Raw genomic sequence first — 26,983 nt, 5'->3', positions numbered from 1 at the left:
AGTCTTATACTGCCATTGTGGCGACTTACTCATTAGCACTTAGTCCCAAGCTCGACCTACCGGAACATGAAAATTGCTGTCGTCGGCTCTGGAGCAGCTGGTCTCGCTTCCACTTGGGTAATTCGCCCTTTCTCTGCGAGTAAGTCGAGACACTGATCTATTCCAGGCTTTAAATGAATACAGTGACCACGAAGTTCATCTTTATGAGGCGGATGACCGTATCGGGGGTCATGCAAATACCGTTCTCCTTCCTGCCCGAGCCGGCTCTGAGGAATGCCATGTAGATACGTAAGTCTATTTCTCTCCGCCACTATGTCATCCTCTTAAACTTTCGAAGAGCTTTTGTGCGTGACATAGTCGTCATATTTTCTCATCGAGTCCAATTGCTTGAGTCCTTGTAGATTGCGTTCAACCGATGCACATACCCAAATTTCCTCCGATTCCTGCGTCTTGACCCAACTATTCGAATTCTTTCTACTTCTATGAGCTTCAGCGTTTCTCGAGACAATGGCTTCTTCGAGTGGTCGGGGAAGAATATCTGGAGTGTATTCTGTCAACGCAAGCGTTTGTTGGATCCCTCAATGTGGATCCTATTATATGACATCATACGGTTCAATGTGTGTGCTCGTCGTCTTTTAGATGAGCCCGCTGAACTAGGATTGTCTATTGGTGAATACTTGCGTAAAGAGGGCTATTCAGATTCTTTCCGGGATAACTATCTACTGGTGAGTGCAACTTATATACCTGAATAAATGCTCAATGGTATCAGCCTATGACAGCTGGTATCTGGAGTACGCCGCCCGATGCGTTCGCGATGACTTTCCCTGCACAAACTCTGGTAATTCCGATCCTCCAGTCATTCCAATCTCCTTGACCACAACTGCGCAGGTACAATTCATGATGAATCATCAGCTGCTGAGAGTTACAGGCAAATCTGAATGGCTCACTATTGCAGGCGGAAGGTATCGTAGTTTCCCCTCGTGCTAGTTCTTATTTCTAACATAATATTAGCCAGGAATATATCAAGCGTATTATAGAAGCTTTGCCCCGAGAACAACTACATCTCTCCACCCCTGTTCAGTCGCTTATCAGCATTGGCGATACTGCTGCCCCTCAAATACTTTTGACAACAGTTAATGGTAACAAAGTATTTGACCGCGTTATTTTTGCATGTCATTCGGATGCCGTTTTATCCATCTTGAAGGCCGGAGGAGGTGTAACCGACGAGGAACACCAGATACTCAGCGCGTTCCGTTGGAACGAAAACGAGTGTGTTTTACATTATGATGAAGCGGTAAGTCAGTTCCGCCATTCCATCTACTGCAGGTGCTTATGCCTTCCAGCTGATGCCGAAAAATCGCGAAGCTTGGTCATGCTGGAACTACCTTGCAGAATCGTCCGTAGACGAGTATGGAAAGACTCGATTGAATCCTCCTCGATTATCTATGTGAGCATAATTGGTATTTAAAATGTGGCGGACTACTGACAAAGTATTCCCAAAGAACATGTACGTGTCGTCTCTTATCTGGATCATATACCAAATCACTTATCTCCAGCTTGAAGTTGGTATGAACGCACTACAGCATCTATCATACGCTAAGCATGGTCCCATCTTGGTTACCCTAAACCCACCCTATGAGCCTCGGCCGGAGATGATTATCGGCAGGTGGAAGTACGACCATCCACTTCTAGATGCCAATGTTAGTGATATTCTGATGGTTTCCTCTTTTTAACTGACCTATCTTCAAATTTAGGCTAAGCGATCGCAAGTCCTTCTAAAGCGCATTCAAGGCGTCAGATCGATTTATTATGCCGGTGCATATTTGAAGTACGGTTTCCATGAAGATGGCTTTACAACTGGTCTCGAAGCCGCTGAAGCGGTGGCGGCGTCGTGTTCGTCGTCTCTAAGGTTGCCTTTTTCTATTGTCCGCGACGGAGGACAATCACCCAAGGCTGTATCACCCATGTGGTATCGAATTGCCGCTCTGGCCTTTGATACACTCGAAATGAGTGGTATCCGACAGGTCGTAGGTACACTCCTCGGATCCGTCATGGCTGCAGCACGCTGGAGTTTTTCTTTTTGGGCTGATATGCGAATGTAAGGCTCCACTTGGTGACGACTTGAAGCACATGTAGATACCTTTGACTACCTTGGGTTTTTTTTTGGATCCTGCATTTTATCGTCTGGGACAAGTACGCTAACTGCTATAGAAGGTGTGGTGTAGGTACAAGTGTCTTAGTCCCTCCCTTCTTACATTAGGGTTCTTCTGGTGTAGCACAGTAACAGTTTTGCGGTCTTTCCGGTCCATCGAATTTTTCTGCGGCCAGCCGTGGCCGTGTGAAAACCCTTGATTGAAATCCAATTTCAATTACGCTTTTACTATCAGAATACTACAGTCGACTCCCTTATAACCCATAGCGTTCGGTGGAACCTCCGAGCTATGGGTTATGCGAGAGTATGGATTGCAAAGGAGATCACGTGTAAGAGTGATTATTTTTTACTAAAATTTTCTTCAAATCTTCCCCCGATATTCTACTGTATTAGGCTGGTATTAGGCTTTATATTTCTCGAAAACGGTCAAATGTGCAAATGATCACTACAGTTATCAACCGGTCTTCTGTACATCAAATCTTAATATCCATTTTTTAATTCCTTGTTGGCTCTTCCTCATAATTCTGTCTGGCATAAAGGTTTTATATATGGCTGTAGATGTTACACAAATATTTTCACGATTTTAGAACAAGATTCTGAGGCGCAGTGAGTGATTTACGGGTGTACAAATGAATGGTCTTACATAATATATTCTGAGTCCTGGCTTCGGAGGCCCACCACAATTTACAGAATGCACATACAGCCCTGGAAAGTATCTCAATTTGAAGCATGGATTTTATACTAAATTTTAAGCACCAAAATCACCTGAGAATATCAGAGGAATGATGTTCTACACAGTGTACAAAGGAGTGGTGGTGTACAGAAGACCGGTTGATTACTGTATTTTCAATAAATTTGTCAGGTCACGTAACATTTTCTGGCGACGGCAATCTTCGGCAACCTCCCATAGGTGCATTTACCCTAGTTTTCAACCGGGCATGGTACACATGTATCGGTACAGTCATATTTTGGGCCTTCCGGTGTCACGGCTTCTGAAAATCAATAGAATTCGGTGGAAATTTAACCTCGGACCGGGAAATATATGGGGTACTAGAGAGGAGATTCTGGCAAAAAGCTATGGGTTATGGGGTATGGGCGAGGTATGGGTTATGGTACCCATTTCCCTGCGAACGAGGTCGGTGGAACCAAAAATCTATGGGGTATGCGAGAGTATGGGTTAAGAGGGGTATGGGTTATAAGGGAGTCGACTGTATCTATTCAAACTTGGGAGTACAAATCTTCATGGCAACAAACCTGCCTCCGCGGCTGCAACCAGTGCCACTGCATATACGTAGCGTAGACGAAGGTCTATGCAGGTGGACTTTCTGCAGCACAAGGAAACGGGTAAGTTGCTAACTTTTCTATTCTTCGATAAGCTCAAGATATCGCATGTCGAGAACGAAAATAAACTGTCCTCCCGTAGACACGGGGTCATGAATTCAAAATCGTCGTTCTTCCACACGGAGTTCTGGCCATCTACCCCGGTATTTGATTGATAACATATGCGGCGGCATCATCATCATCATCATCTCCAAAACAAGTTCTAAGAGTCACCAACGTAAAGAAGACGGGTATCTATAGGTAACCCGTCATTTATCCAATGTGCATCCGCCGAGGAAGAAAAGCTCGATATGGTCTTTCGCGTCGAAGCACTCCACATGTTTCTCCGGCTATAAATTTACCGATATGCCGCCACAAATGACCATTACATCCAGATAACCGATGTGCAAGTCTCATCCTGCGGAGAATAGCTCTGTGTGAAATCGAAGAAGTCCCGAGTGGCGAAGATGCACCGAACCCATGGGAGATCCAGGTCCTTTGAACGGCGATTATACAGTCGGATTTGAGTGAAAACTAATACAAGATAATCAAGCCATGGGCAAGTTGTCATGTTCACTTGGGTGTTATTCCGTCACAATACACGAAAGAACTTGGCGAAAGTGCTTCCAGACTCATACAATTGCGCAATTACAGAATCTACAACTTACTGCTGTTGGTCATTTACATCAGGCGTTGGGACTTGAGGATTATATCCCTTGGCCTTCCATCCTTCTTCTAATTCCAAAATGCAGGCGACCGTATCTAAGATAGTCTACAATTGACCACAAAATTATTATCCGGACATTGGTGAAAGGAAAAGGCACGAACCTCGTCGAATGTATGGAAGTCTTCCTTTTTCATCCCAAAGAGACGGTCCACCCATTCATGCTCCAAAGCCGACGGCCCGTAGAAAGGAAGAGGATCAGCTGTGATGATGCGGCTTTTCAAGTCGGGGTAGCGCTCCAAGATCACCGCTTTAGCCCGAGCGTAGTCAAAGTATTGAGGAGATAAAAAGGCAGCGCGGTTGCGCTCGCCTGCTGGAGCCGGTTTCCAGAGTTTAAGTCCACGAACACAAGCCTTGGCGACATCACGGACGTCGACATGTGCAGGATAAGGAGGGTACATTCCATCAGGTTTCAGCAAGGTCGCAATCGCAAGGGCGCTAGTCAAAGCCCAATAATCAGGGGCCTCTGGAACTTGCCAGTACCGTGATATAGGCCCGTAGACATACGGTGGATGGACTGAAGATACATGAGTACGGCCCAGAAAAACAAGACACAACGAGTAAGCCTTACTTGAAGATATCTGAACGTGGGGATGTTCATCTGCCCATTTCCACATCGCAAGCTCTGCGAGGGTCTTTGCGTTACCATAGACGGCCATCGCCGGTCGTTTGCTGTTGTCGCCTTCGGGCACTTGAAACCAATCTTTGGTACAAAAGATGAGACTCAATTTATGGAATAAATTGTATATGCGAATACGAACCTTTGTGCGAAAAGGTCATTGCTGGAGTCACCATTGTAGTGATTGAGCTCAGGACAAGGAAGCGGTGTATCCCAGCAGCTTCCGCTCGGCGCAATACGTTAAGAGTGCCATTGGTAGCTACCTGCGAACAGATTCCTTCATTAGTGTATACGATGAGTTATGAAGACATGCTTTACGTACCGTGATCATATCCTCAACATTGCTGGTTCGGGTCGGCATCGCGGAGGCTCCGTGTATAACAGCATCTACACCATCAAAAGCTCCGGTAAGAGCATCCTCAGCGATGTCTGTAATGCCAACAGCATCGAAACGATCGCCAAAGTCAGCGTAGGTAGATTTGAGTTTTTCAATTTTTGCAGAACGGGCAACGCTATCTTTCCGTTAAGCACTCAGCGCAAGAATCGACGATGAGTACACACGCTCTAACGCGATAACCGCTTTCCAAGAGCTGTTCGACGATATGGCATCCGATAAAACCGGTAGCACCGGTAACCTGGCAGCTTGGTGTAAGTAAATAATCCAATGATACAAGGTAGTGATTCGTGAATGCTGCTCACGAGAATGAGTTGTCCAGACATTGAGATGTTACCACAGGTAGAGAAAGTGTATGGGAGGACGATGAAGAGACTGTCGATTTTCTAAATTAGCCTAAGCCTTGTGAACTTTGGGCCTGGCGCCCGAAAACAACTACTGATGCCACAAGCTGACTCAGTCGGTAATTCTCCCGAGTTCCACGCATCATGACCTTGATGGAATCAGACTTTGTTCTGAAGGCTTGAGAACGTATTCGCAATGGAGAGAAGAACAACGTCGGAGTTGCAAGCGATTCATTATTATTGAGGACTCCGGTCACCCTGTGATCAAACTATTTAGTCTTCGTTAGATGCCTTGCTCATCATTGATTTCGATGAATCGTCCAGCATCACCGTACGAAATGCGCCTGGGAGCCGGAGGGAAGCTGTTAGATGTCAAGATATCACTCATCAACGTTACATTCAATCTCAGTGGCTACCTGACACGCGGTTTCTATGTGTATCTTAACCTCGCTGGCGCTTACTACACGTGCTATCTTTCCTTCTTGATATCCTCCGACTCTTAGTCTGGAAGGAATCTAGGAACCACATCTTTGCCATCTTTCCTGTTGTGCCTCGTTATTCTGGGCGTGACCTTCGTGCTCTCACAATTGAGTTAGTAGCCACCATCTTTCAGCACCCGTCGCAGTCCTTCCAATTCGCTTGCAATTTGTCAATGGCCGTGGATGTTGCTTCAGATGTGGTCCTGAACGTCAGCGCTCTCAGTGTGGGAGGAGCTCTGGTATGTCGCCAGCACGCACCTGTTCGTCAGAGTTCCTAACGTCTCTTCTAGGTATCATGGCTCTTCTTCCATCGGTATCATGTTCGAGGAGACTATGCTGCTCTTGGATTCTCCATCTTCCCTCTGATAGTGTACTTTTCAATTCGTTTCTTGTTTTCAGAGGCTCAAGCGTCACCTCTTCTCTTGACGTTGCTCTACGTCGTTGTATTCGCAACATCGGTCATTCTTCTCTCGGTTTCCTATCGATTTTCACCTTTCCATCCGTTAGCCAGCTACCCGGGACCTCGATCATGGTGGTTTACCAACCTGCAGCTTGTTCACTTGGCTATGTCGGGCAAACGGCATCAAAAACTCCACCAGCTTCACATGCAATATGGTCCCATTGTAAGAGTTGGTAAGCGACTGAGTAGATGTTATTGCTTGATCCTACAATCTCACGCTTCATAATAGGACATAACACCCTGTCAATTAATTCATTATCCTCCCTTAACCCTTTGTATGGGCCTACGCTTTCCATGGAAAAAAGCGAAATGTATAGGCTCCCAGGACATCAAGATGTAATGTGTCTATTCTATAAGCAAGACCTGCATCTCCATAACGAACGTAAACGAGTATGGGTGAAGGGTCTATCCGCGACAGCGTGATTACTTCTTGCTTTCGATTGATTGGGCTTTCTAACGAAACTTGACACAGCACCAAAAACTATATTCCTTGCATAGAGCGGCGTACTTGGGAGCTTGCTTCATATATCGAACGTCAACAGGCTGGGTCGAAAGAAGGCACCGCCAATTTGTCTGAATGTTTCTCTCATTGGGCGTATGACTTAATGGTGAGTTTTTCTTTCTAAGCTGGTAGCAACATTGACATTGTTTTTATAGGGCGATATCATGTACGGAGGCTGTAACGACTATGTGCGTACTTTGTTCCATCAAATCTATTCTTCCATTCATATCTGTCGTGTACTATAGGCACTGATGGCGAAAGGTGACACCGAGCGTCTGGTCATGACTGGGAAGGAAGGAATGGTAGCCATCGAATGGTAGAAATTTTTCTTCTGAGCGCTGCTATTGGCTGCTGATTGCCAATCATAGCTTTGGACAAGCGCCTTGGCTAATGGATATCATATGGCATGTTCCAGCCAGTGAAGCTATGGTTAAGTATTCCGCCATCTCTGCAGCAATGATGCACAAGCGAATCAAATTGAATGATGACACAAGTATGAGAGACCTCAGTTCTTACCTTGTGAGTACCTTTGACTGGTTTTTTCGTTGTCAACTGAATAACAGATGCAGCTGGAAGAGTCTCGGTCAGGTAAAACTATACCACTTCCAGACCTTGAACTAGAAGCAGTCAATGCGCTCTTCGGAGGTCCGTATCTTATCGTATACCCGATTGATTTATTCTCATCGGCGGCAAAGGTGGCGATACTATCGCAGGAACGCTCTCGATGGTGTTTTACTATCTTCTTTCGCATCCGCAGTACTACAAGCAGCTTTATGATGTCCTGCATACCGAGTTTCCTGACCCCATGGAACATCTGGAAGGCTCCAGACTTGCTGGGATCCCGTTTCTCGGTGGCGTTATCGACGAAGCACTGCGTCTGCAGACAGCTTTCTACTTTCCCAGAATAGTACCCTCGGGAGGCGTCACAATAGATGGATCGTTCATTCCCGAAGGGACTGTCGTCGCTGTGGCATCATATTCACAACAAATCGACCCCACGAACTTTTACCCTGATCCTTTGGTTAGTGATACTTTGTGCTTTTGTGCGTTTGAATGTCCGTTTATTTCTCGACACAGGAATTCAGACCAGAACGATGGTTGCCAGACGGGTTAGGACCTGATACAAAAGCTGATCGAAATGCATTACTGTCTTTTTCAACTGGTAAGGCGTTACTTCCTTCTTAGGTTCCGATTTAATGATGTAAATAGGACAACATGTCTGTGTCGGGAAAGCTTTTGCCTACCAACAATTGCAGTATGTTATCGCACGCTTGGTTCTATCTTTTGATATGTCCTTCCCCGAGTCGTTCGATAAAGAGGCATTCTGCGATGGTATTCTCCATAAGCGCACTGTGATACTTGAAAAGCCGCTCCTAGTGAGGGCTACACGACGGCCTGGCGCGGAGATTCCAGACTCGAAATGATTTGGTGCATGTGTCCTCTACAAATTCTCTGGATGTACCATAGCATTTCTTATACATCAGTATCTTTGTCCTTTTGGCAGCGGCTATTCGCTTATGGGATTAATTCGCAGAATGAAAGTCTCCAGCCGATATAACTAAACCTTGCACCTTCTAGCGGACTGTGCTTGCGATTTCCTGGGCTTTTCCTGAACATATCAAGTACTTGATCATTTAGTTCATGTGCGTACGAACCCTGAGAATTGAAATTAATCCCGACGCTCCCACGGGCCTCTCCGGTTGTCGAGTGAGTCAGTCCACATTTATTAGCTTCAATCTAGTAACCATCACGACCTTCACGATCTGTATAGTACATGCCATGCCTCCTTCCTCGATGGCCAAGTGGGAACCCATCGTGAATGCTGTCTGTGGGTTCGTTTTCTTTGTCGGAGCATTTTCTTTCTGTAGGTATTAGTATTCTTCATGACAAAATAGACTTTTAACCGTTTGAAATTTAGCCGCAAACATGTACCAAATTGCGACCAAGGCCGATATCACCGCGTTGTCCACGAGATTAGGTGACCTCAGAGGAGCGGATACCGACCGCATTCACGCGAGACTGGAAGTTCTCGAGAGGGAGCTTTCGCGACTGGAGCTTGAGAGGAAGTTGGAGGAGAAGTTGAAGAGGAAATAATGACAATCGTACGGTACCTTTCTCTTCGCTTATTTGAAGATATGGACTAACTAGTCTGCAAAGTACGAGTACTTAACAAAACATGAATGAGATTCCACGCCAGTATGCCCGATCTTCTGTTTTCTCCGTATGCTCAGGCAGCACGGCCGAAGGATGGAACGAGACGCGTCACGCGTCAAATTGAAGCAGCGCCTACTCATATGGGTACAGGCAAATACGAGGAGATCGTGATTGATATTGCGGTGGGATGTGGTAAGAACGGACGCGATCCTGACTCGGACACAATGGCGGACGTAATAATACTTTCAGGACGCGAATGCACAGCGCTGTCAGGCTGTCAGCATTCGAATTTCCGTATTCGTCAGGCTGAAGCCCATTGGAAACCCTCTCGCACTGGAGATTCTGCACAGTGTCTGGTCTCCAAAGCCTACAAGACCTGAGGTTACGAATCCAGACAGTGCGGTATTCAATATACTTACACTTAGACTGCGCGGAGTTACGTCACAGAACATGCCATATACCATGTCAACGCCACCCCAAAGGGAAAAAAAAATATACAAAGCCCGTACTACATTACTACAAAACTAGTCTAAACATGACAATGATTGATACGACAAAAAACCATATGCAATGTCTGAGTGGCTATATAGATCACTCCACCTCCGTAAACCCAAGTCCTCGTCTCTTCCCTCTAGCATACCGCCCTGCGCTTCTCGAGAAGTCCTCGTATTCGTCCTCCGTTGTTGGTTCCGGACCTGACTGACCTTCATCGTCACTCTTCGCATTCCCATTCACCTTCGTTCGTATCTCCATCTCGTCCCGCAGGCTCTCACCACCAGAATATGAAAAGCCTCTGAACTTCTCTTGCACTGAACTAGTCAGAGGGCTACCACGGCCACTATTCCCACTTTTCCGCTTCCCATTCTTTGCCTTCTTGATATCCACGCCTTTACTACTCTTCCCCGAGGGGCCATTCGTCATGCTTAGGGCACCGAATCCCCCATGCATACTTCCCAACGAGCTGCTGGAGCCGTTGCGCTCACTACCCAAAGGCCCATTGGGTGTGTGTGAGCTGCCCATATAGCTGCCACTCATGACCCAATCTTCTGAGGGGTCGTTCTCGTCCATGCCATCGACCCCTACTTGCGAAAGATCAGCCGTCGTGAATTCGGGGTCAAAATTGGCCGTTGACTCGTCACTCTCGACAACAGGCTTAAAGGGTGGTGTGACCTGCTTGAGGCTGAGAGCCTTCCAGTCGATACAGGAGAAAAATGTGTGCTCCTTGAGCTCAGCCGCGTCTCGCGTCGCACCTAATCGGTGTTTTGGATTCCGGTTAAGGAGCTGCACAAGTTTGTGAGCACATGAATCAAAGGAGAAAAAGTGATTCATACCCCTTTCACGAACTGCTTCCCCTCTTCGTTGATCACGCCTTTGGGGAAACGGATCTTCCCAAAGCAGATGTTCTTATACATTTGCTGGGTATCCTCGGCATAGAATGGACTCCAACCACAGCACATTTCGAACAACAATACCCCCAGGCTCCAGAAGTCAACAATCTTGGAGTAACCATGCTCATCCAAGAGAATTTCTGGTGCAAGGTACTCGGTAGTACCACAGAATGTTGTCGTGAGCTCGTCAGGTTTCAGATCCGCCTTGCTCAACCCAAAGTCACACAATGCGACATGCCCTGTCGCGTCCAGCAGGATGTTTTCCGGCTTCAGGTCGCGGTAGACAATATCGTATTTGTGTAGATGCTCCAACGCAAGCACCAGTTCTGCGATGTAGAAACGAGCCCTATCCAAAGGAAATCTCGTTTCTCGCTGCAGATGCCAGAATAGCTCCCCACCGCTCTTGAAATCAGTGACGAGATAGAGATCCTGGTCCGTTTGGAAGGAAAACTTGAGACCAACAAGGAAAGGAGATTCAAGAGACTGCTGGAGGATTTTGCGCTCGCCTATGGTATGGGCAACCTCTTTCTTTGCAACTATCTCTTTTTTAGAGAGGACTTTCATGGCGTATATACGCTTGGTATCCTTTTTTCGGACCTGGAAGACTTTGCCAAACGTTCCGCGTCCTATGAGCTTGAGAAACTCAAAGTCACGGGGAGTAAGAGCTCGCTTGACCTGAAAAAAACGACAGGTATAAGTATACGCCGTGAATTATACAATTGAACCGAACCTTGTATTGCTCGAACGTTATCTGCACTCGCATTTCACCAGACACGACCTCGTTTTCAAAAGGCAATAACTTGTACCACTGATCAGCGGAATGTTCATGTATGAGTACCGGTTTGATCTGGACAGTGCCAAGAAAACCGAGGTCGTCAACTGAACGATCGTACACGTTGAAGGTGATGACTGAGGCCTCGGAAGTGACGTCGAAGGAAACCTCGTGTTTCCAGACGGGATTGTGGGACGACATGCGGCCAAAAAGGCCCCCAGCGGTGCCGTTGCCGCTGCTATTGGTGGATGTGCGAGATCCGACCGAGGAGGACGGAGACGGTGGATGTGGAGTGCCCGACGCCTTGGCGAGGGCACCGAGTGCTGAGCCTGAGCCTACGCGAGAAATAGGGACGCCCTTGACCTCCTTGTCAGCTTCATCTGTAGGATCACGACTGACAAATTCGTTCTGCTCGAACTGAACGACGACATACGGCCTCGCCGTTGAGGAGAGGACGTTCAGACCCCTGGCTTGGATGAGCTTGACATGTATCTGGCCCTTGGAAGTGTTGGTGAGAGACGTGGAGGTCGATGCCGATGGCGCTGGGGACTTGTCTGAACGCTTTGGCGACGGAAGCTGCATGTTGTTGAAAGCATGTAGAGAGAGACTTGGTGGCAGGGCGGCGGCAAAGCTTGCGTTCGAAGCTGGCGTCAACGACGTCGCGCCAGGAGTAAGGTCGTGGTTCGGTGTTAGCAGTGGATGTCGAGGACCGGTGGTAGTATGGCCGCTGCAACTGGCAGCAAGTGATGGAGACGAAGAGAGCGTGTCAAACGGGTTACGATCTGATACTCCGGGTTTCGGCGTCATATCCTCCATCCCTGTATTCATCGTGCTTGCCGTTGTGGACCACAGCCTGATCATTAAGCCAGACAGCGAGCTCGAGATGCTGGTCGATATGGTAGGCAAAGAGAAAGATAATAGTCCGTTCTGTTCGTGGAGCAATGTAATCTCACACATCAGTGGAGCTCCGGCCTACGTTTGTCGTCTCGAATTTGCCTAAATTACTCGTATATACCCCAGCCACGATCTCAATTGCCCGGATGTTCCACGTTGTTTTTCCCGTCTTCAATTGCTTCGATGTTCTTCATTTTTTCGGCCCGTACTATTTGCATTCTCTTCCTTCCGCCTTCGGTCTATTGTGCTTCCAGGCTCTGGTTTTTAGGAGATCCCATCCGGCATAACATTATCGCATCTTGCAAAGGGGCACAGGACCAGAGAAAAACACATCCACATTCCCGGAACCAGTTGAGTGATCCGTTTGTCAAGTCGATGCCATAGCTGTCTTCGCAAGCCTTAGCGCAAAGACACGCTACATTCCACAAGTCCAGATGCACAGGAAATGCGTCGGTCCAATATCAATGGCGAGTTCGTACCTGGCACGTTTTGCAGGAATGTATTGCTCAGCGAATCGTGGCAAACGCAAAGGTGAATGTGGTACAATGGTCGATAACAATATGTATGTAGTACTCGATGTCAAGACAATGCGAGACTGTTGAGATTGTACAAACGACAAGTCTCCTGCAAGGATTCCGGCGATGAGAACGGCGTTCCTCTCTCCCCGAATGATGCCCCGAGATTCTCATCACTTTACTCGAACAGCCCCAATGGTGGACACCGAGGGACCGGTGTGGAGACTGAACCCCCACAAGGCAAGACTGTGGAGATGGATTGACACAGAATAGACAGAACCACATCCACCAGAGTTGCATTCGAACGCTGTCTGTCATCGAAATAATGAGACCCTGTTTACGAACCCATCAGTGATGAAAAACAAGCCTGGCTGTGCAGCACCAGGGAAGAGCACCGGCAAAACAGACGCGGTGCCGTCGAAACAAGCCAATAAGCGTAGTATTCTCAGGCGAACAGCCTCATACCTCGGAGTAATGTAGGATAGCCGAAGAGCCGCCCCACAAGCGTCCTCAAATGTAGAAACAATCGTAGATTCGCCGTCATACAGAAACATCGAACCGGCAAAGAATAAGCACAAAAGTCGTCCCACAGTGTGTCATGAACCTACACGGCCGTGAGATTGAATTCGTGCAAGGGGGCTACACATATATGTCAGACCGCCCTGCCAGCAGTGAAAGAGCACAAGTACCGCTGCCCAGGTGCTCTCGCAATCCGAAAGCCATGCCCGTAAGGTGATCTAGCAGGTCATTTGATCCAAGGCCGATAAGCGACTGGCAGGTTGGATGAGTATAGCAGCGAGATCTTCTAGCCTTTTGGGGCATGGAATAACGAAGCAACAGCATAGAAACAGCAGGTCATAAGCTTGACATCCCCTCGAAACCAGGGAAGCGACCAAAGAAGGCTTTCGCTGTTGGCAGAGCGTTGGGTGGCGGACAAGGTATTGTATCCTGGAGCATAACCACTAGTAGCAACAGCAGCCGCGGCGTAGAGGAGAGCCCACATGTAGACTGCTCAACTAGGTATGAAATTGGTGATAAAGAAACATCAGGATCTTTATCTGCACTTGAAGCAAGACGCTAAACAACAGGCACTAGTAGCTCGATAATAGTTCTTTTTGATACTTTTGAAAGCACTAGACTGCGCATACGGAGGGTGACCAGCTCGGTATCGAGGAACTTGAAGCGAAGAAGCGGAGAAAGGCAAGAGCCAAGCACGTGCACCACGCAGCTTCAACTTGGGCGGGTGCAATGATAATCGTTATTGGAATCAGTCTTCAACCTTCCGGTCCCTCCACCATGACAAAGCTTATAAACGTGTATTATATTAACAAGATCTTACATACGACTACTTCAAGATATTAATCAGTACGCTCTGCCTGCATCCCCGAGTCGTACGGTACCACTAACATAGAATCTACTCTACAAAAGACCAATCGACTCAGAAACCGAAGAGAAAGCAAAATACAATAACGAACGAGCGAATGAATAAATACCCCATCTCAGGCGGTCCTGGTCACCAATCATGCAAGTTGCTACAACCGGGCCGCGAGATATTCACACCCCCTCGGAGCAGCTTGGGCAGAACCAACCCGTCCTCAATCGTATTTGCCACAATCGAATCAACTTCATGCGTCGACACGCGACCATACCATACACCAGTGCCTCGCGGAGTGTAAATCTGTTCATCTTTATCAGCATCCTCCATCTGGAAGAAGATTGCTACCGACTCACGATACAATTCCCCGCATACCGATGGCCCCCAATATGTGAATTGCGTATAATCAACGCTTTTTTCTTTCCTTGGAGTTCCCGCAAATGTCGAGTGACATTCTCCTCCTGCTCCTCTAGCGATCCAACGAATTCCTCCAACGGCTCTTCCATAGGGTGCTCCAGCTGGGTATCTACAGTCCACTCTTTGGATTCAAGGGTCTGTGTAAACGCTGCGATACCATTAAGTCCCACAAAGATGACGCAAAAAGCACAGGAACGCACCATGCTCGAGTTTTGCCGCGGCGATGGAGCATCGTTTGTCACGTTTTTTATGCGAGCCTAATTTTTGACAGAATATGTCAGGACGGATGATGGGAAACGGGAGCAGAAAATAAATAGCTCACAGAGGAGGATCACACACGCATAGGGTATAACCCAAGAATTGAATGGACTCTTCTCAAGCACCCCGCCCGCTCGTCCAAGTTCTGGATCGACACAGGTGTCCCATAGGTTCTGTGCACCCTCAACGGATCGCGGAACCTCCGTCACCAATTTGTAATCGGGGAAAACTAGAATCGTCTCATAGTCTGGATCGTGGCACAGTGTATTATGGCTGCCATTCAGGATTGATACCCTCTTTGAATCTGTAGCGTTGAACACGCCAGAGGTATTGTGAGAAGGTGGTGGTGGTGGTGGTGGTGGTAGAGGATTATGGGGAGAAACGATGCTGCAAACTTTTTCTTCAAGAAGAATGGAATCAGCCGGGGGTGAACGAGATACAGCGGTTACACTTGGCCGTCGTGGATGTGCAACATGGAGTCGTCGATGTTCGACCTGTGAGAGAAAGGCAGCAAGAGAACCCTTGGTGTCGGTGACTTCTCTGTCCCAGTCAGTTTTCCCCGTGGAGATGACGAGCTAAACGCGGAAGCTGAACAACAAACATGAGGATAAAAGAAGTAATTACCTGCCGACGGTATGGCTTCACACTTCCAAGCATATGCGATTCCATGTCTACATCAAATTTGGGGTACCCCTCGTGCCCTTACGAGGAACATATCAGATAAAAAGCAAGGCCGAGAAAAAGAAATTTCACCATCATTGCAAGGATCTGGACAGGACCTGCACTGAGCGTTGGTGACTGGCACTGCTGATGCCTCGAGTTCTGCATGAAGGCCTTGGGGTGAATTGTCCTGGCCGAGAACAAGTGCAGCGACCCGGCGCAAGGCGAACATAATGACGTGTAAGGACCAGGAAAAGCGGCTAGGCGAAGACGTGGTGGTGGTTAGGAGGAGACGTTCGTGTCCCTTATCTTCCGTATTTTACACAACCTACCTCTGTTCTTCTTGCAAGCCGGTGAGATAGGGGGGGTTTCCTGGTAAATGGGAGTCCTTTATCTGATAAGATGCGGGTAGGTCGGCAACCGGTCCCGGCTTCTTCCTTTTGTAAGGACCCTTACTAAAGATAGACATTCCCTTCCCCAACCGCCTTTTTCTCTTCAGCGCTGATCAGTGAAATAGCTCGTTATTTAACCAATTAAAGGTCCGTCGCTGGCCTGCTTTTTTCATATTATCGGGTGAGGTCGTTTGGATTCTAGGTCGCTGTCCGATCTCTCGCCCGACGGGTGTTTCAATATAACGACTACGCCCAAACTGCGGCCGAGCAGGGGATGGGCGATTATGCGCATCTTCCGGATCCCCAGATTAGCAAGGTATTCAACTCCACCGTTGTCTCCATCGGCAACCGCTTACTACTTTCATGACCAGCGTGTAAAGATTGACCTCCGTTTGGCACTGCAGCTGACAGCCGCTACTTACACTTTTGATCTAGCCTAGCGTATTTTTATAGGATGACAGAACCTTGGCAATCCGCCCTTCGTGTTCGTATCGATAAGCAAGGGTGCCAGTTTCACTCTTTTTCACGACACTTTGCGCTGGGATTGCGTAAATCATTCTCCAGGGTCCTCGTTGTGCTTCTGCTTATCATTCATCTTCTAAAGGGCCGTCGCTTAAACATGACAACTTCCTTTTCTTGGTCGACGCAATGAGTTTGTTGCATCCTGTTCTTTTTCCTGGCAGTATCGATACCAGAGGCTGCGAGCGCGCCCTCTCGCTTTAAAATTCCCTTTTTCACACCCGACCTCCGGGGGCTTTAAAAATCTCCCCGTGGACTATTTACCGGGTAACAGCGTGGGCCACAACCAGCGCATGCGCAGCTTCTCAGCACTTCCATTGGTTGGTCGTTGCTGCCGCGGATCATGAACATCATGGACACCGTCCCACCGTCACCGAGTCGAAATCGCAGGTGCAACGATGAAGCCGTCGCTCCAACTTTGCAGCATGCGGATCTGTTCGCAACTGTACAATGCTCTTCGAATCATGACAGTCAGATTGCTTCTCATCCTAGAATTTGATATCCATATCCAAAGCGCGAGGCACTTGGTAGCACCCGGAAGATACAACACAGCGACTAAATGATATTTGCTTATCTGCTTGCCCGTCGGATCCTTCGTTCATAAAGGAACACTTGTATAAGGTACGGCAGTCATTATTACCATTTATTTCGACCCTCGCTCCATGTCGGGTTCCTGATGTTTCTTCTACGTCCCTGGAGGTAATATGTTCAAATTGTGGCGACGAAAACGATGGAGGTCGTACGACGGATGGTGCCACCATGCCGCCAAGCCCGTTGAAACCGCTCCACGGAAACCGAAGCATAAATACACCTGTTTTTGAGCTTCCATTATCATGCCGCCACTCTTGCCTGCGTAGCAGAGGCTCACGGATTGCTCTTGCCTAGTCACTCAGAAATTTCTTCGCGTACTATGTCTTCGGTGGCTTTACCTGGGCGACCGGTTTTTGTGTGGGCCTACGTCGAGGCATCAATATCACTTGGTGCGCATGCCAGTAGGGTCTGGAAGCAATGGACCACGGATAATTCATCGTATGCATTTCTTAGCGTTGAATCTGTTTCTTGGTCGATAGCTTTATGCTTTGAAAACGTTCGTAGTAATCAACCCTTCCCGACTTGTCTCAGTGAAAGGGAAGGCAGAAGGAATGCACTCTGCTTTTCTCGTGTGGGCGCTTTTGATCCATCTCCCGTAACATCTATAGCCAGTACATAGAAGAGTAGCATTCGTGCGTATGCACATAAAATATATCCAACGCAACTCATTGCTTTATATCCAGACCGAAATGTGCTTCAAGCGATTTATAGAGAAGCAAGTAGTTCATCGCGTGACGGCCGACGACGAACCGGAAGCGATGTGGGTCTCGAGGTTGGCAGTCAGTCGCCGTTAAGTTCTCATGCAGATCTACTTGCCTTCTGCTTCCTTTCCGAGGACATGTGAGCCTCGTTGGCAGTTCCCCGTCGCGTGTAACCTACTTTAGTGTTCTGCATGGTTCTAATAAAAACCTTGCGGAAAGCTCCGTGATATATGGGTATGTCCGCGCGCAGATGCAGACGCTGTAATATTTAATTTTGGTGAGAACTCGTGGTTTTTAGTACTTAGGGATGTAACACGTGATCGCGTTCCACAGCTTCTTGGCAATGGTTTCTCACCACCATGGGCCATCTCAGCAAAATCGCCGTATCCTAGCACCTGAAGAACCTTGGCACCCAGGTATGAATTGTTCTTCTTTACTGCTGACAATGAGAATGACGATGACAAAAGAATCTTAAGTGACGAAACCCGTGATCCTGCTTCTGAGTTTTTGTGCACACGCATATACGCTTAGTCCGACGCCTACCCGGGAACTCCTGTTAAGAATATCTCCATCTTGCGACATTGATGCCAGAGACTCTAATGATATCCTATCTGCATGCAACTCTCTCGCGCTATACGCATCTACCAGTGCCCACGGCCATCGGATAACTCTACGGCATAGGTCGAATCTTCAACGTGATACAACCAGGCTCCATTATGAAAGACCCTTGCAAGAAATTGTTCACGTAGTGACGAAAGGAAGCACGGGATTTGAGTGTTTCCTTACCATCACATGGAGTACGGCGGAAAGAACGCAAAACAAAATGATCAGAGAAGACTACAGTTTCGTCGAATATCTGGGAAAAAGTGGTAGTACATGACTACAAGATTAGACAATGCGTCAAGTAAAGAAACCGACAATCCCATAATCTTACGTACCAAGGGATTCAAGATATCATCAGCCTTTCCAAACCCCACCAGACGATTTCGTGCTTCGTCTGTGCAGAGAAGCCAGGTGGCGCGATTGTCTTCAAGAAACTTTTCTTTTGCCTCTTGCCTTATGCTTGATTCAATAGAAGTGTAGGAATAGCCGGGACATACATAACTGGAGATAGAGATTTCAGACGCGTCGAATCGATTATTATCGGAGTAACATACCTGCTTAGTCATAATGTCCGGTGTGGTCCTTCTCGACTGGATGAATGAGGTCGTTATGCCAGGATACTGTATCACTGGGGCAACTTCAGAAACCGAAATCATAGTCTTCTCATGGAGAAGGTTAGAACGCAGCTCGGGTGTCGGCTGAGGCTCATATCACCCTCCATCGCGAGGAACGATACCGGGAGAATCCGCACTTGAAACATCTACGTGGCCCGATTCAATATTGGAAACCTTCATGAAGAGGTGGACCAATACCAAATGCCCAGCTCTTCGGGTTCCAGATCCTCGTGGAATCAGGTGTAACTAACAAAAACGAAAGATAGGACGGAGGATCAGATAGGCATTAGGCAACAATAATACATCGGGAAATAAACTCAAAGTTCCTTCGGTAGGGGCCGTTTCTCTGATAAACAGAGCCCGCTAGAATATCAGATGTCTACAGTATTCAAAATGCACAAACCTTATGGCAAACCAGCCTTGGAAAGTTCGGAAAATAGAGGACTGTGAGATCATGTAAGCCGAGAATATCCCAGAAGATGTCTTCACGGATAAACATGCCTGTTCTGGCTTTTTGCATAAAGAAATCTGTGCGCCTATATGGCCTACAAGCAGGAACGGATGGTGTTTTCGTCATTACCTGCTGAGAGTGTCGGAAAAACAGGATCTGAACGTTGGATCTTCCTAGCGTTCAAGAATATCACCTTTATTTTGTTTAGCGCCCGGTATGAGATGGCGATAAAGGACTCAAGACGACGTACCATCGACGCGAGGTGGGTGCGCAGTTCAGCCGGTCCTGAAGCATCTGATATGGAGACACCATCTAGCGTCTGCCCTGCTCGGCATGATACAATTTGTTCCAAGTCGAAGCAGCAAGGATGTTGGGATGAGCACGCGCCTCCAGTTGAGATTTCATCTAGCTGAGGGAGAGATCAAGTTGAATACCTTGGAAGAGACGGGCCGATGAATACTAGAGGCTGAAAAAATGCTCACTCCCGATGGGAATTTCTGGAGATTCGGATGAGAGACCGCGCAAGTGCTAAACAGAAGCGTACCATAAGCACCGGGATTAATGGGAGTCAGAATTAGAGATTACAGGAGATAATCGCCAACTCTGACCCCCACTATTATTGGATACAAATATTTCACTGACTTCCTCCTAATACCAATCCTAACCAATCACATGCGCGTAAATCAAAACGTTGCGATTCAGATACAAGAATAGAAACAAGCGCGTGTTCTGGCAGCAGCCGAGGGTTCCAGAGAAGGAATAAAATTTAGATTCATGAAGAAAGAAAGTGGAAGTGCTTGCCCAAACGCAAAAGTCACTGATTGTCACATTTAACCTCTGTTCGTTTTTTGTTTGTGTTGGCATGTGGCACAGGTGTCATGGTATAATTTTTACATCGACGAGATTGCGATTGGTACGATAAAGCATGATCGTAACCGAACTATAGGTCTCGAGAGTCGGACCTCGTTTCGTGTGTCCGATAAATCGTCGGAAAAATAAAAGAGCCATTTCGTGAAGCCTTGAAGCCTTGGAGCTTGAAGGCTCGAGAGCACATCAGATACAAACGTAATTTGTCCCCTAGAACTGCGTGGTGTTGAATCCTGGTATCAGGAGTCCCAGGGGACGCACATAGCGAGATCTAAGAAATATGCCACCAGTCCAAGCTGCTTAAGAGGAGCATGAGATTGGGAGAATGAAGAGTGCAGCTTCAGACTCTGAGAAGCGTCGGATGTACGATTACTTTCTCTTAGATGGGGACTTGTCTGAGGAGTCTGATGACGAGGACATGGCAGTAGTTGGAGAGTAGACCTGTAACCGGTCGTCTTCTATATATGGGAGCAAGCTCACGATATATTTATAAGACGACCTGTACAACTGAGTTTAAATTTGGCGGGTTCATTTTTGCTGACCACGCACCTTCCTAAATAGATATAGCATCCAAAACGGGAATGCGCTGAAAGCGCGGTTACCTCTTGCAGATACAGGTAGCGATGCGACTTCGACGCGCTGTGGGATGTCTCTCATTCTGAATTTTTTCAATGATTGTGCCATTATCCTCATTCATTACTACAATTCGCTTGACGAAGTTCTATCCAGATCAGTACACCCTTAAATCAGCTTGGCGGCCCTGAAGAGATGACCAGAAGTACAGAAGGATGTCATCAAAGGCCGCCTTCCACCTAGCCGTATGACTGAGGAAATATTATTGAGTATATTTTGGGGCCGACTTCGGGTCTGTTGAGTATGACTAGAATCAAATGGCATCAACAGTGCTTGTTGACATTGTTTGAGAGACGCATATCTCTTACGCTGTGTAAAAAAAGGAGGAATGCAACACGACATTGACGCGGCACGGCGCTTTCAGCGCATTCCCGTTTTGGATGCTATATCTATTTAGGAAGGTGCGTGGTCAGCAAAAATGAACCCGCCAAATTTAAACTCAGTTGTACAGGTCGTCTTATAAATATATCGTGAGCTTGCTCCCATATATAGAAGACGACCGGTTACAGGTCTAGTTGGAGAGAAGAATTTGAAATCAAGAACTAGGAACTAAGTTCCCGGGCCGCAGCTTCCTTCTTCACCAATGACCACCTCGCTCATCCACGACCTCCTCACACCCGCCATCGACACCGCCAAAGCGCATCAATATGCCCTCACCCAATACGCTGACGCCCTCTCTGCAGAGCTCGACGAGCTCGACAAACTCCTCGTGCGTTTTGGAATCTACTGTGTTTTGTTGGCTTTTTCGCTTACCGATGTAGAAAGCGGCGGAGCGCGACAAAGAAGATGGGGACGAGGTCCTCGGGGTCCAAGTACAGGTCGTAGGCGCGAATAAACCTATGGGGCCGGTAGCGTCGAGTGAGCTAGTCAATCCAGTGAGTATTCCTCCACGATATGGTGTTGTGTCTCATGTATGTTTCGAGTCATCACCATTCTATGAGGAGTCGAAGCAGAGAATGCAGTATCTAGCTTGGACGACTCTACGGCCTAGTATGTTCCTTTCCCATGGCCCTTTCGTTCCCTAACACAACAACGATAGTGAAGGCCAAAGAACTCGCGGCACTAGATAAGGGCGTCAAGAACGAGAATACACGGCTGAAAGCACTGCAAACGAGGGAACGGTACGTTCTTCCCTAGAAAATTTCCCGTTCTCTCTGACGTTTCTAGTGGGTCATCGGATATCGACATAACTCACAACACAGAAGGTATCAACTGGGCCATTATCGCTGAAAAAGTAGATTTACATTCATTCTGGTATTATACGTATCCTAATTAACCTTCAGGTATCCGACGCGTCTACGGCGAAATGGACCGCAGACGAGGTAGAGTTCAAATGGATGGCAGACAAGCACCCTAGGATCAATCATGGCGAGTGGACAGACCAAGAGATTGAGCATTTGAAGGTAGTCGCTCAAGAGACAAAGGTGGACTGGGTGCAAGTTGCAAAGGACCTTGGTGTAAGCACTATTTCACTCCTCTGTCCAAGCTAACCTGGTGTCCAGACAAACCGTATCCCTCTTGACTGTATGCGCAAAGCCATCCAGCTTCGGCAACGGCCCAAATATGCGTGGAAGAAACGTGTCGATGACCGACTCGAGGAAGCCGTCGGAAAGTACGGTGTGGCGAACTGGAGTCTAGGTATGCCTGCTTTGTCTGGTACTTCGCCTACTAATTCTCGTTAGTTGCCCGATACGTCGCCAACGACCTCAACGCCGTACAATGCGAAGCGCGATACGTCCGACTACATCTCAATCGCAGCCCATGGACGGAGGCAGAGGACGCACGGCTGGATTTGGCAGTGGCGGGGTACGGACAGAGCTGGGTGGATGTGGCGAGTGCGATGCCGGGGCGGACGAATGACCAATGCCGGGACCGGTGGATCGAGCGACAAAAGGTGGCCAGTGTCTGGACGGAGGACGATGATCGTCGGCTCGTCGAGCTCGTTGACCAGTTTGGGACCCTTGTGCGATGGAAGGCCGTCGCGAGCGAGATGGGTGGGGGGAGGACTGATGTCAATTGCCGGTTGAGGCATAACAAGATCAAGCCGACGCCTCCTCCAGAAGCACAAAAGAAAGCCAAAGCCAAAGAAAAAGAAAAGGAAAAGGAAAATCCCGTCTGGAAGCAGCCTCCTACATATGCGCTCAGTGCACCAGTTTCTGCCGCGCCTCCTTCAGCTGGGCCTGTGTTGACTACGTGGGCACTGAACCCGCGTACGAGGGGAAACCAGGCCGTTCCGAATCCAGCTCCGCGTGCATGGCCAAGCCCGGTCCCTCAACCGCCTATACCAGCTGAAGCTGGGCCGTCAACACCTCAACCCGTTGCCGTAGAGTCTGATGCTATGGACGTTGATCCTGTGGTTCCTCAACAACAATCGAAACCAAAAGGGAGACGGAAGAAGGATGCTAACTTGAACGACGATCCGATGGATGTAGATACCGAGACTGCGCCCAAGCCCAAGCCGAGGGGAAGGTCGAAGAAGGCTCAGAATGAGGAAGCAGATGTTCCTGCGACTGCTGCGAAGGGTTTGAGAAGAAGTGCGAGAGGCAAAGACAAGGAAAAGTAGGAATTATACTTTGAATATTGTCTTCAATGGACATGTCAAGGACATTCCTTATTTTAGATGTAAAATTTCAGAATTCGGCTATCGGCGCTATGGTGTAGTGGCAGCACATGGGATTTTGATTATGTAATCTTGTTCCCATAACCCAGGTTCGAACCCTGGTAGTGCCTTCAATCTTTTCGTTGCAATCTTTTGTAAAACATAAATCATCGGATGACATCGCGACGGAGATGCGGGAAATCAAAATGTTCAGTGGACAATAATGAACTTGTATAGATGGAGTGTGAAGTTTGAAGTTTGGAACGCTGAACACAACACTGGAGTATGATGATTTATTATAACAGTTTTCAGGACTCTTAATCAACATTCAAGCTTCAAGACTTTGAGTAGGGCCCAAGCCATAGTGAAACGACTGTGACACTCTCATAAATGACTTTGTTAAGATTGAACCGGCTATACCCTCAGTGCTCGTAGGTAGGTTCCCGTATGTAGCATTATTACCAGGATGGTATACAGATGGCACACGCCGCATCAGGACCCCACTCTCCACCTCTTTCTCGGATGGGCACTACTCTGCCAATTTACGATATGCCCTAGTAGCTGCGCGTCCTCCTGACCCTGGCCCGAGGCATCCTCGGTAGCAAGCATGAGGTTACGCAGGGACTCTTGGACAAGCCCTGCTGTCTTGAGCTTCTTCTCGAGCGAAGGCAACGCTGCCCTTTTCGGCGGGGACACGGGAGTCTGGTGGTACGTATGTTTCGGGGGTAGGTCTGGGAACGAAGTCGGGAGGTTGCGCAGGGTGAATGGGACGGACGACGCGGGGTCCTCGTCGTCGGATGAGAGGAGTTCTGGGGAGGGAGAGCGCGAGGGTGGAGGGATCAGTGTGGGAAGCGGCGGCGCGTTTCTCTTCCGAGTCTGCGCACGGAGACCTTTCATATCCAACTCGTAGTCCTTGCAGGCGAGCATCAAGTCAGTAGCGACGGCCCCTGCACGGTTTGCGAGGTTTGCGTACTCGTGAGCGCGGTGGTAGAGGGCCTCGACGATGGCGACGACCTCATGCTCGAGACGGATGACGGCGGCGGGCTCTGCTGCATCGAATCCGGCGCGTTTGAGTTCAGCGGAGACGAGGCGCTGGGTTGCTTCTGAGGCGGCGGCGGGGGATACAGCGGGCGGGACTGGTGACGGCGGGGACGGCTCTGGTTGTTGTTGCTGGGGAGGGGCTGTGTAAGGATAATAGGCGGCGGTGTAGGCAGACTGGTAGACGGAGTATGGATTTACAGGCACCGGCGCTGGGATCATCGTGGTCAAGAGTAAAGTCCCAAAATAGACTCTGACTGACTTTGATGACTGCCCGTCCTACTGCCCTCTTACAGACAGACAGCTTTCGCGATAGTCGTCCCCTCATCGTAGGTCCTGACGAACCACAACCCCCCTTTCCTATCCTGCTTAGTGGCTCGGTACAGCATGGGTTTGGACGAGGAGGCAAGGACTTGCACTGTCCTACTGGTAATATCACTTGCTCTTTCCTAGCTCTGACGCTGATACTTCGCAGCAAACCTCCCTGATGAAGCGATAGAAGCGATCAGCTCAGTGGCCCAGCCTGGGGTGTACTATGGCTACGCCCAAGTCCCAGAAGCACCTTCTAACGAGGTCTGGCCAATGGTCATGAGTCTCGGCTGGAACCCTTTCTACAAGAATGAGCGTCTTACTGCTGTACGTCTACATTCTGTCCCATTGCGTCGCCTTCACCGTCCAGCAGGAGATCCACGTCATGCACGAGTACACCGCCGACTTTTACGGCATGGAACTCAGAGCCGTCGTCCTCGGATATATACGCCCCGAGTTGGATTTTACCACCATGGGTGCGCTTTATTTACTCTTCTTCACACCTTCTTATCGCTCACTCCTTATCAGAGGCACTCATAGAGACTATAGAGACCGATAAACGAGTAGCCTCAAACTCGTTAGATCGGGAGGCTTACAAGGCTTTTGCAACCCATCCTCACTTTGTGTTAAAGGAATAGAATAGAACCTTTCGAATTGTCCACAAGTCTCCCTCTGTCCCACGTCGTTCGATGAAACGCTCCAAAATCATGCCCGCTGACTTTGGCATCACTTCAAGTTCTTGGCTCTTGTTCCCTGAGGGTGTCTATCGTGCATTGGTGACTTGAAACTCTGCTGACTTTGTGCGATAGGGCACTATTGTCTCTTGATTCTCTTCACGCGGCTGGGAAGCTATCCGTTCAAGACCAAGTGTAATGGTACAATTCTTCATACAAAGCAATGCCCAAAACTCGCCCTAAACCCTTCCCTTCCCCATCGCCTCAACGCTCTCTCTAAGCTGCTCTGTATACAGCACCGAATCTTCGATAGCATAGGATACATGCGTTCGAATCAAAAATACGTCTACGAGGAGTTGATCATCGGGAGCAAGAGGCGACGGCGGAGGGTTATCGCCATACAACGCTGATATCAATATCGGAATATAGCACCCCATCCCTCACTTCTTCAGGCTCCAAGAGTGGTGGTCGAGACGTACCATCATCTTCTCCTTCATCATCGCTTTCGCACTCTTGACCTTCTTCCCGCTGCGCCCTGAATCGTTCAAAAATACTGATATCCTTTGACAGCTTCGAAGACAGCCCAAGCATTTTGTAGCACTTTTCGAGTTTGCCCACCGGGTCTGGTACATTCTCAAAACTGTCCAGCGGCGTATCGTCGGTTTTGAACACTCGTTCCATGTCGTCCAGACTCACTGTAGAAGGGTTCACAGCGGCGGAGCGAGGATCCACAGCATCATGAGGAAGAGTGTATCGCGTAACGACCCTCCCACATTTATCAGCAGTATAGAATGTCAGTCGAGCTGCCGGTGAGTACAGTCAATACACGCCACCGAAGGACCATAAAAGAACCCACGAGTCTAGTCATCGGCCAACCCGCCACGTTCCGAATCTTCAAACCCACAGAAAACTGGCGATCGGCCCATCCAAGGACCTCGGAAACCAAGGTAGCCTCGTCTTCGTTCATGTACGCGCATTCGAAGACGAGGCAGGGAACCAGGCGGGGTTTCCGAAGAGGCGGGTTGATTATGCGGATTTTCGCATCGGGCTCTTTCAGACTGAGCCAGACATGTAGAGGTGATCTCCGGTCCAGATGATCAGGGTGGAGGATTTGCTGTTGTACAGGTCTATGAAGCCTTTCTGGAAGGCAGCCTTGAATTGCTCGACGGCTGCGTCGTGCTGCGGGGAAGGATCTTGGAATGTGAAGACTGAGTGGGAGTCGTGGTCGTAGAGCAGATGGTAGGCGCTACGTACAGGCTATTCAGCAAATGTCACAGACACGGGAATCAAACGCACGAGTCATCGCTGGACCATTCGTCGGAGACTTGGGGTGGTACGCCGGTAGCGACGAGATAGGGACCCTTGTTGGGTTGTCGTTCGAGGCGCAGCATGGCTCGAGCCATACCGTCTCTGAGAGCCCCTTGCCGATAATGATAACTGGTTATTTCCTTGTCGTCGTGGGGCCTGTGGGAAGGGATCGGTGTGGGTGGTCGCATGTTGGCGCCAGGTTGTATACGGAAGAAAGGTCTTCTGGCGTTACTGAAAGGTAGCGCTGTTGAGGCGTA

At 48.5% G+C, this 26,983-nt stretch overlaps 11 protein-coding genes and 1 non-coding gene across 12 annotated transcripts; 6 read left to right on the top strand and 6 right to left on the bottom strand.

The window, feature by feature from the left end:
• Positions 1–66: 66 nt before the first annotated feature.
• On the top strand, positions 67–2,102 carry EV420DRAFT_1635337 (uncharacterized protein; the record flags this gene model as incomplete). Its single annotated transcript, XM_060476429.1, has 11 exons — positions 67–117; positions 167–288; positions 338–344; positions 402–725; positions 770–838; positions 889–962; positions 1,012–1,294; positions 1,344–1,447; positions 1,492–1,507; positions 1,557–1,700; positions 1,755–2,102. The coding sequence occupies 11 exons, from the start codon at positions 67–69 to the stop codon at positions 2,100–2,102; spliced, it is 1,542 nt and encodes a 513-aa protein (XP_060338351.1).
• Positions 2,103–3,861: 1,759 nt separating this feature from the next.
• On the bottom strand, positions 3,862–5,875 carry EV420DRAFT_444506 (uncharacterized protein). Its single transcript, XM_060482151.1, has 7 exons — positions 5,515–5,875; positions 5,377–5,450; positions 5,138–5,327; positions 4,958–5,078; positions 4,768–4,899; positions 4,301–4,713; positions 3,862–4,244 (listed from the first exon to the last, which is right to left on the bottom strand). Exons 1-7 carry the CDS (start codon positions 5,533–5,535, stop codon positions 4,137–4,139), a joined length of 1,059 nt encoding a protein of 352 aa, XP_060338350.1. The 5' UTR covers positions 5,536–5,875; the 3' UTR covers positions 3,862–4,136.
• EV420DRAFT_1685456 (cytochrome P450) lies at positions 5,723–8,527 on the top strand. The gene is made up of 11 exons (XM_060479273.1): positions 5,723–6,271; positions 6,323–6,665; positions 6,722–6,911; positions 6,965–7,100; positions 7,150–7,182; positions 7,240–7,310; positions 7,363–7,513; positions 7,564–7,639; positions 7,690–8,015; positions 8,072–8,156; positions 8,204–8,527. The coding sequence occupies exons 1-11, from the start codon at positions 6,206–6,208 to the stop codon at positions 8,416–8,418; spliced, it is 1,692 nt and encodes a 563-aa protein (XP_060338349.1). The 5' UTR covers positions 5,723–6,205; the 3' UTR covers positions 8,419–8,527.
• A 246-nt stretch (positions 8,528–8,773) lies between these two features.
• On the top strand, positions 8,774–9,088 carry EV420DRAFT_1635334 (uncharacterized protein; the record flags this gene model as incomplete). Its single annotated transcript, XM_060476428.1, has 2 exons — positions 8,774–8,858; positions 8,913–9,088. 2 exons carry the CDS (start codon positions 8,774–8,776, stop codon positions 9,086–9,088), a joined length of 261 nt encoding a protein of 86 aa, XP_060338348.1.
• A 651-nt stretch (positions 9,089–9,739) lies between these two features.
• Positions 9,740–11,890, bottom strand: EV420DRAFT_1616789 (putative serine/threonine protein kinase; the record flags this gene model as incomplete). The annotated part of the gene is made up of 3 exons (XM_060475164.1): positions 9,740–10,429; positions 10,480–11,211; positions 11,267–11,890. The coding sequence occupies 3 exons, from the start codon at positions 11,888–11,890 to the stop codon at positions 9,740–9,742; spliced, it is 2,046 nt and encodes a 681-aa protein (XP_060338347.1).
• A 596-nt stretch (positions 11,891–12,486) lies between these two features.
• On the bottom strand, positions 12,487–13,416 carry EV420DRAFT_445026 (uncharacterized protein). The gene is made up of 3 exons (XM_060482152.1): positions 13,407–13,416; positions 13,183–13,356; positions 12,487–13,028 (listed from the first exon to the last, which is right to left on the bottom strand). Exons 2-3 carry the CDS (start codon positions 13,259–13,261, stop codon positions 12,709–12,711), a joined length of 399 nt encoding a protein of 132 aa, XP_060338346.1. The 5' UTR covers positions 13,262–13,356; positions 13,407–13,416; the 3' UTR covers positions 12,487–12,708.
• Positions 13,417–13,942: 526 nt separating this feature from the next.
• On the bottom strand, positions 13,943–15,926 carry EV420DRAFT_1502677 (Sucraseferredoxin-like protein). Its single transcript, XM_060471136.1, has 7 exons — positions 15,521–15,926; positions 15,392–15,468; positions 14,832–15,342; positions 14,710–14,766; positions 14,449–14,657; positions 14,146–14,395; positions 13,943–14,082 (listed from the first exon to the last, which is right to left on the bottom strand). The coding sequence occupies exons 1-6, from the start codon at positions 15,657–15,659 to the stop codon at positions 14,231–14,233; spliced, it is 1,158 nt and encodes a 385-aa protein (XP_060338345.1). The 5' UTR covers positions 15,660–15,926; the 3' UTR covers positions 13,943–14,082; positions 14,146–14,230.
• A 5,395-nt stretch (positions 15,927–21,321) lies between these two features.
• Positions 21,322–23,466, top strand: EV420DRAFT_1502670 (uncharacterized protein). The gene is made up of 8 exons (XM_060471135.1): positions 21,322–21,507; positions 21,560–21,673; positions 21,722–21,788; positions 21,838–21,919; positions 21,966–22,032; positions 22,082–22,255; positions 22,301–22,436; positions 22,481–23,466. Exons 1-8 carry the CDS (start codon positions 21,382–21,384, stop codon positions 23,359–23,361), a joined length of 1,647 nt encoding a protein of 548 aa, XP_060338344.1. The 5' UTR covers positions 21,322–21,381; the 3' UTR covers positions 23,362–23,466.
• Positions 23,445–23,528, top strand: EV420DRAFT_t39. The gene has a single exon. It is a non-coding gene; the product is annotated as a tRNA-Gln (tRNA).
• A 132-nt stretch (positions 23,529–23,660) lies between these two features.
• Positions 23,661–24,685, bottom strand: EV420DRAFT_1502668 (uncharacterized protein). The gene has a single exon (XM_060471134.1). It carries the CDS (start codon positions 24,655–24,657, stop codon positions 23,890–23,892), a length of 768 nt encoding a protein of 255 aa, XP_060338343.1. The 5' UTR covers positions 24,658–24,685; the 3' UTR covers positions 23,661–23,889.
• Positions 24,686–24,701: 16 nt separating this feature from the next.
• EV420DRAFT_1259094 (riboflavin kinase) lies at positions 24,702–25,382 on the top strand (the record flags this gene model as incomplete). The annotated part of the gene is made up of 4 exons (XM_060466935.1): positions 24,702–24,864; positions 24,911–25,071; positions 25,118–25,220; positions 25,273–25,382. The coding sequence occupies 4 exons, from the start codon at positions 24,702–24,704 to the stop codon at positions 25,380–25,382; spliced, it is 537 nt and encodes a 178-aa protein (XP_060338342.1).
• A 275-nt stretch (positions 25,383–25,657) lies between these two features.
• On the bottom strand, positions 25,658–26,914 carry EV420DRAFT_1635328 (uncharacterized protein; the record flags this gene model as incomplete). Its single annotated transcript, XM_060476427.1, has 5 exons — positions 25,658–25,824; positions 25,898–26,221; positions 26,295–26,476; positions 26,542–26,664; positions 26,715–26,914. The coding sequence occupies 5 exons, from the start codon at positions 26,912–26,914 to the stop codon at positions 25,658–25,660; spliced, it is 996 nt and encodes a 331-aa protein (XP_060338341.1).
• Positions 26,915–26,983: the final 69 nt, after the last annotated feature.

This window comes from Desarmillaria tabescens, assembly GCF_030435595.1.
Source record: "Desarmillaria tabescens strain CCBAS 213 chromosome Unknown EV420scaffold_2, whole genome shotgun sequence".
Classification (NCBI taxonomy): Eukaryota; Fungi; Basidiomycota; class Agaricomycetes; order Agaricales; family Physalacriaceae; genus Desarmillaria; species Desarmillaria tabescens.
Note: the sequence above shows the minus strand (reverse complement) of the source record. Positions and strands in the feature narration are given on the sequence as shown.

What these genes read in the sequence shown, in the direction of transcription:
- EV420DRAFT_445026 (XM_060482152.1), bottom strand. Translation starts at nt 13,261, where the DNA reads ATGACGGCGAATCTACGATTGTTTCTACATTTGAGGACGCTTGTGGGG. An exon ending in CTATCCTACATTACTCCGAG is followed by an intron (nt 13,029 to 13,182) that starts GTATGAGGCTGT and finishes TTTCGATGACAG; the next exon opens with ACAGCGTTCGAATGCAACTC.
- EV420DRAFT_1502668 (XM_060471134.1), bottom strand. Translation starts at nt 24,657, where the DNA reads ATGATCCCAGCGCCGGTGCCTGTAAATCCATACTCCGTCTACCAGTCT.
- EV420DRAFT_1502677 (XM_060471136.1), bottom strand. Translation starts at nt 15,659, where the DNA reads ATGTTCGCCTTGCGCCGGGTCGCTGCACTTGTTCTCGGCCAGGACAAT. An exon ending in TGAAGCCATACCGTCGGCAG is followed by an intron (nt 15,343 to 15,391) that starts GTAATTACTTCT and finishes TTCCGCGTTTAG; the next exon opens with CTCGTCATCTCCACGGGGAA. An exon ending in CGCGGCAAAACTCGAGCATG is followed by an intron (nt 14,658 to 14,709) that starts GTGCGTTCCTGT and finishes ATGGTATCGCAG; the next exon opens with CGTTTACACAGACCCTTGAA.
- EV420DRAFT_1685456 (XM_060479273.1), top strand. Translation starts at nt 6,206, where the DNA reads ATGGCCGTGGATGTTGCTTCAGATGTGGTCCTGAACGTCAGCGCTCTC. An exon ending in TCAGTGTGGGAGGAGCTCTG is followed by an intron (nt 6,272 to 6,322) that starts GTATGTCGCCAG and finishes CGTCTCTTCTAG; the next exon opens with GTATCATGGCTCTTCTTCCA. An exon ending in ACTTTTACCCTGATCCTTTG is followed by an intron (nt 8,016 to 8,071) that starts GTTAGTGATACT and finishes TTCTCGACACAG; the next exon opens with GAATTCAGACCAGAACGATG.
- EV420DRAFT_444506 (XM_060482151.1), bottom strand. Translation starts at nt 5,535, where the DNA reads ATGTCTGGACAACTCATTCTC. An exon ending in AGCGGTTATCGCGTTAGAGC is followed by an intron (nt 5,328 to 5,376) that starts GTGTGTACTCAT and finishes ACGGAAAGATAG; the next exon opens with CGTTGCCCGTTCTGCAAAAA. An exon ending in ACTTCCATACATTCGACGAG is followed by an intron (nt 4,245 to 4,300) that starts GTTCGTGCCTTT and finishes GGTCAATTGTAG; the next exon opens with ACTATCTTAGATACGGTCGC.
- EV420DRAFT_1502670 (XM_060471135.1), top strand. Translation starts at nt 21,382, where the DNA reads ATGACCACCTCGCTCATCCACGACCTCCTCACACCCGCCATCGACACC. An exon ending in CGAGTGAGCTAGTCAATCCA is followed by an intron (nt 21,674 to 21,721) that starts GTGAGTATTCCT and finishes GTATGTTTCGAG; the next exon opens with TCATCACCATTCTATGAGGA. An exon ending in TGTGGCGAACTGGAGTCTAG is followed by an intron (nt 22,437 to 22,480) that starts GTATGCCTGCTT and finishes AATTCTCGTTAG; the next exon opens with TTGCCCGATACGTCGCCAAC.